This window comes from Oryza brachyantha, chromosome 2 (genome assembly GCF_000231095.2).
Source record: "Oryza brachyantha chromosome 2, ObraRS2, whole genome shotgun sequence".
Classification (NCBI taxonomy): domain Eukaryota; kingdom Viridiplantae; phylum Streptophyta; class Magnoliopsida; order Poales; family Poaceae; genus Oryza; species Oryza brachyantha.
Window position 1 is genome coordinate 27,443,430 of NC_023164.2, and position 6,345 is coordinate 27,449,774.

Genomic DNA, 6,345 nt, shown 5'->3' on the forward strand with positions numbered 1-6,345 from the left:
ATATTAGACTTCTCCCAGTACTTATCATATTTAGTTTTCATGTAGTGTGCCATAGTATTTACCGTTTAATCTCTACACTTACACCAATCAGCAATAGCAATCTTAATACTACAAAACTTACCATAGAAATGATTAACTGTAGGATATTTAGTACCAGAGAATAGTTCAGTTTCATCATGAAATGGCTTCAAGCACTTGCATAATGCTATTGCCATAGACTAGTCTTCCTCGTTGGGAGCACACTTGAAATACTTTTTACCATGCCGAAGAAAAAGCTTATTGAAAGCATTTCTGTAGTAAATAGCATTCCTCAACATGAGAAATGTGGAGTTCCATCTCGTAGGAGTGTCCAAGGAAAGACCCTTTGTGTTATCCAAATTTACTTCCAATGCACACTTCTGAAATGCTTCAAACAACAATGGTGAGTTCTTCAGAATTGAGATAGTATTTCTGATATTTGATACTGCCGTGCAATTTGTCTTAGACCATCTTGAGCAACTAGGTTCAGGATATGGTTAAAACATCTCACATGAAAGAATATCCCATCACAGACCAATGGAAAGATTTTTTTGAGTTTTAAAATGACACATTTAACACAAGTATCATTTGCTAATGCATTGTCCAAAGTAAGGGCAACAAGCCTTCTATCAAGGTTCCAATCAACAATGTTGTCATAAAACTCTTTACATAGATTACTTCCTGAATGATGTCATACTACATGCATAAACTTAATGATCCTCTTTTGCATGTTCCAAGTGTCACCTATCCAATGAACTGTGATGCACATATAACTTTTGTTTTGACTAGATGTCCACATGTCCATGGTTGTACTAAAACGACATGGGAGTGTAAGCAAGTGCTGCCATAATTTCTTCTTTTTCTCTTCATATATGTTCATAATTTCCTTTCTCACAGTAATGCGACTCTTAATGGGAAAAGTAGGGCATAAAGACTTGATAAAATCCACTAAGTATTCATGCTCAACAATGGAAAATGGATACTCATGCATGATAATTGCCATGTAAAATTTTTTCAGGCTCACTGCCTGATCGTACTTGTAAGTCTCAACAGCCCCTTCACCACCATCTTTTCATCTGTAGCAGTTGCTGACCTTGTTTAATTTGGTGCTTGTGCATCAGGTGATTCCAGAAAACAAAAGTGCCACAATTGCTCTCACAACGACGTTTATATGAGCACTTGTTGCATCTAGCATACTCCTCTACAATGACAGTATCACCGGGTCCTTTTTTGTTTACCTTATGCTTGGTGTAGTGCTGCCAAACTTCAGAACTACACTTCTTTTTTCTCTTCCCAGGAGGTAAGATCTCACTATCATCAGTAGTTGTTAGATCAATTGCATTATTAGGTGACAGTGCCATTGCCAAAGGACCAGTAGCAGGAGTAGCATCATGTGTAGGTGTAGTAGTAGTAGAGGAAATTAGTGGTAGCAGTTGCACAACTGGAGATGATGCAGTATTACTAGCACTACTTGCACTAGCAGACTCCATCACAGATCTACACAGAAAATAAATGGCACATCCAAGATCTACATGAGGTATTGAGCTTATTGATTTCATGAATGCACAACCAAGACTACTAGATCTAAGAAGAGCAAATCAAATATATTACCAGAGGGATTATGAGCTTGAGGATGATAGTTTGCTATCTGCGTCTGGCGGAAATGGCTGCCACCATGCCACCAACGATTTGTTCACCGGCGGCAATACAACAAGGAATGACAAATGAGGGGCCAAAGACCAGCGTCGAGCCGTCGTCACACCCGTCGCTGCCGTCGAGTCTGTTGTCGTCGCCGCCGCCGTCGTGTCCGCCGCCGCCGCCGCTTTTGCCGCCGCCGCCTCGGCTGAGTCGGCTCTGTTGCGACTAGGGTTTAGATTGGTGAAGCAGCCGTGAAGGGTCAAAGGAATTAAGGAATCCCTCTGTTGATGGGCCGGACTGGGCTGAACTGGTTTCGTGTTTGTGGATATCCGCTCATTACAATCTTCGGATATTCATCGGAGTATCCGAATCCGTCGGAAGCTGCCATACCATATTCGTATTCGTATCCGAAGAAAATTATCCGTATTTTTATCCGTATTCGAATTATCCGGGATATATCCGATCCGAACTACATTCGTATTCGTTTTTCCCCGGAGCGGACGGAAATTATCCGCTCCGTTTTCAGCCCTAGCCGTGGGCAAGACCTGCATGCTCATCTCCTACACCTCCAACACCTTCCCCACGGTACCCTTCTTTCCGATCCTTCCCAAGCTCTATCCCCTATGTAAATATGCTTCTATTTTCCAATCTTTGCTTCGTCTTTTTCTTTCAAGATCTACAATTGCCTTCTCCATGGATAGGAATTAGGATACCACCGTCTCACCGCCTTCTTAGCTTGACTGGTTACGCAAATGTAAACTATATGACCGAACAACTCAGGTACGATATGCCCTTTTTCTCCGTGGATAGGAATTAGGATACCACCGCCTTCTTAGCTTGACTGGTTATGCAGATGTAAACTATATAACCGAACAACTTGGGTACGATACCTTTATTTTTAGGGCTTGTTGTATGTCTGACTTTATATGCAATTACTAATCGTGGCTCCAAAAGAAAAGAAAAATAAAAAGGTTAAAATCCTACCATAGCCAGTTCACCTCATTGACTTCAAGACTTTTTCTATCTCATTCTTACCGTGAGACTGTAACATATGTCTATCACCTTCAAGAATGACTTTTGTTCGAAAACTTAAACCTAGTGCAACACCTTTTCATTTCTAATCGGCGGACTATATGTTTAATGGGACATTTGTTCATCTCTATGCTGCAGGATTATGTTTCAACTGTCTTCGATAACTTCAGTCCAAATGTCGTGGTTGACGGGAGCACTGTGCACCGGAGTCAACCCCTTGATGTTTACACAAACTTTTCCTCCAGTAATGCAGTGTTTTATCCATTGAATCTATTTATCTGGAAAATTTTTCTTCTCCAACACACCTTCATAAAAAAATCATTTCACTCTATCATAGGCCTTCTCAAAATCAATTTTAAAAATAATCCCTTTACCTCCTTTATAAGCTAATTCATGAACAGCTTCCTGTAAAAATATGTTAGATGCCACGACAATTTTCATGCGGTTTTAAATCTCTATATTCAGTATTAGGTGCTTGCAACTTGTGCAAACAGTTACTTGAGAGAGAGAGAGAGAGTAAAATATAGTTTAGGTTACTTAAGTAAAAAGAATAATGAACCCAAATATTGTTTAGGAGTTCGATTACTGATCCGGTGATCTAGTTCAAGGGAATAAATTGACTTCTTGCTATTTACCCACCATTACATGCAGCTTTGAGCTCCATTGCGGTGGCATGGTTACTGATTGCTGTTGCTTTGCCTTTGCACCTGCAGAACATCAATGCGGTTTTCGATGCTGCTATTAAGGTGGTTCTCCAGCCTTCAAAGTATAGTTGGCCATAAGCCCCGAGGGCCGATGGCCCGGCCCAAACACGGCCCAGACCAACGGTTAGGCCAGGCCTGGGCCACACTCTCGGCACGCTGGGCTAGCCTAACATGACCCGGTTCAATTAAAAAATATTTAAGGACCTAAACTTAAATTATTTATATAAGGTCTAGCCAAAAGAAAAAGGATGTAAAATAGACTTATTATAGCTATATGTAACATGACTCAAAGAAGAAGGGGGAGAAATAGACTTATTTTAACAGCCCAATGAAGTGAGGGACGAAATATAGACTTGTTTAGCGAAGAAGCACAATGGGCCACTTTTCGCTTCGGGCCGGCCCGGCATGGCTCGAGTGGTGTTGGGCTGTGCCTGGACCGCCGGTGCCACCTATGGGCCAACACAGCATGGCTTGACATGTTTATTGAGCCATGCCGGCCCGACACACTCCGGCACGGGCCCAACTGTGCCTGGTCGGACGGTCCATTTGGCAACTATACTCCAAAGCAAAAGAAGAAAGGAGCAGAAAGGATGCGCCATATTATAATTAAATGATAGACGGAGCAGATGTACCCTTCATTTGTAGCCTCTCGCTTCAATGGATGATGATCGCCGCTCGAATGTTGTATAATTACGCTAGATATGCCACCGGCAGAAGATAATATAGCCCTGCCTTGTGGTTTTGGTCTCTAGACGCACTTGGTTTCTTTCTAGTGTTGTGCTGCTAGTTAGAACTATGGATTAGAAAAAAAAAAGAGGGAATTTACCTTTCCCTGTTCTATGGATGGAAACGGGAAGGTTAATTACTTTGCAATACACTACTACTAGATACTCCATGTGGCATTGGTCTCTAGATCAAAGGAGGTGTGGAGCTTGCTAGGTTGATTAACCGGTCGGTCGGTGCGGATGACATGCGAGTAAATGTTTGGTTTGGTCAACATGAGAAGACTTCTACCATGCACATCCGAAAACTGAGGGTATTTTTTGAACGCATGAATTTTCACAGGATGCATGCAGATCAGGGAATGAAATTTCTGGTTTAATGTTGAGCAGCTGAAAGTATTATCTCAAATGAAAAAAAAACATGAGCACATTTCCCTATAATCTTGGTCAGCCGAGTGCCGAAGTAGGCAATTCTTTGAGTTGCTGAAGAACAAGAACTACCCACTCTGTCTCTCACACACTAGAGCACTATACTAGCTAGTGCTAGGAGGAGGAGGAGGAGCAAATGCACGACGGCGTTGGCGTTGGCGGCGTCGCAGGAGAGGTTGCCAGGGGCGCTGAAGCAGCCTTGCGTCTGGTGGACGCCCTTGCCGGCGGCCTCGAGCAGGAAGGTGGAGTTGGCGCTGCCGCTGCTGAAGAGGAGGCACCAGAAGAAGGGCCCGTGCCGGTGCGCACGGTCGAACCCGGCGCCCACCTGGGTGTGCTCCTTGCCGCGGATCACCGCCAGGGCGGTTGCGGTGGTGCTGTTGCCATTGCCATTGCCTGAGGAGAGCACGGCCTCCAGCGCGCTCTCCGCGTCGGAGCGCTGGCGGTGGCAGCCGACGAGGCGACCGGTGATGACGTCCACCGTGGGGAGCTCCACGCCGCAGTTGGCGGCGTACACCTCGGTGATGTGGGCCTCGGGGGGCCGGCACGCCACCGTGTTGTCACCGGCGCACGCGTCGCCCCCAATGCACTCAGATATGTACTGGAGCGCCATGCACCCAAGCCCCGCGCTGGTGCGCAGCCGAGGCAGCTTGCTCGCCGTCCGGTTGGCGTTCACCAGCGCCACCAGGTCGTTCGCCGGGTTCCCTGCACCAATAATGTATGGGGTAATTAAGTCAAGGCCGGCCGGCCGGCCGGCCGGCACTGCTAGCTAGCAAAGCAAATGAGGGGAGGCTTGCCGTGGATCTTTGCAGGGGAAACAGCTCCCAGCTGCAGCATCCAGAGACCGAGCATGGCAAGGAGCTGCAGGTTCTGGATCTCCCGCATCTTGTTCTTGTGTTGCAGCAGCTCTGGTAAAAAGTCTCTACTACTGTACCGCTCGCAATTCACTCACAAGCAGCGGCACTGCAGCTAGCCAGCGCGTGGATTGATTAATGGGGTGGGGAAACAGGCAGCTAGCCTAGCGCGGCATCATCAATCACTCCTCTGTCTCTCCTCTCTTTTCAGCCGAAGGCTCCGTTTATTTCCAATTTTTTTACGAGAGGTCGTCGACGCTTACGGTTAAATATTTAAAATATTAAATGTATTTTAATTATAAAATAAATTTTAGATTTCGCCGGAAAAACAACATACCAATGTTTTGAGTCTAATTAATCGGTCATTAGCACATGTTGATTACTATATTACTTATGACTAATCATACACTAATTAGGCTCAAAAGATTCGTCTCACGATTTTTCTCATAATTATGTAATTAGTTTTAGTTTTCATATATATTTAATGCTCTATTTATTACTTTGACTAAGGACAGGAGAAGGGTATTTCTGTCATTGTTAGCGTTTCGCATGTACCGTGGTCCGTGTACCAGATCGGAATCAGCTGCAGTTGCAGCTTTGACTGCAACTTTAGCAGTTTGGATCAATCCACCGTCCAGCTGAACACCAACGGCTAGATCTAAGGCACTATCTCTTCTTTCCTTTATTTTGCAGATCATGAATAAAAAAAATCACTTGGATGGTATTAGAAATATTACGGTTAAATTAGTTATATTCAATCGTTCATATCTCTTTTTGCTTCTGATTATGTAAGTCAAAATTTGAATTTTTAATCTTAATTTTAGAGTTGATTTTGGTTTTTTCACCAAATTTTATCTTCTAACCTTGATTTTTGGATCACTAAGAATACGTATATAAAATTTTTATTTACAAATTATTTTTTATTTGCAAATACGCATTTTGGAACAATCA

General features: G+C 43.8%; 1 protein-coding gene across 1 annotated transcript; it reads right to left on the minus strand.

Moving 5' to 3' along the window:
• Positions 1-4,468: 4,468 nt before the first annotated feature.
• On the minus strand, positions 4,469-5,529 carry LOC102710564. The gene is made up of 2 exons (XM_006649154.3): positions 5,338-5,529; positions 4,469-5,245 (listed from the first exon to the last, which is right to left on the minus strand). The coding sequence occupies exons 1-2, from the start codon at positions 5,423-5,425 to the stop codon at positions 4,635-4,637; spliced, it is 699 nt and encodes a 232-aa protein (XP_006649217.1). The 5' UTR covers positions 5,426-5,529; the 3' UTR covers positions 4,469-4,634.
• Positions 5,530-6,345: the final 816 nt, after the last annotated feature.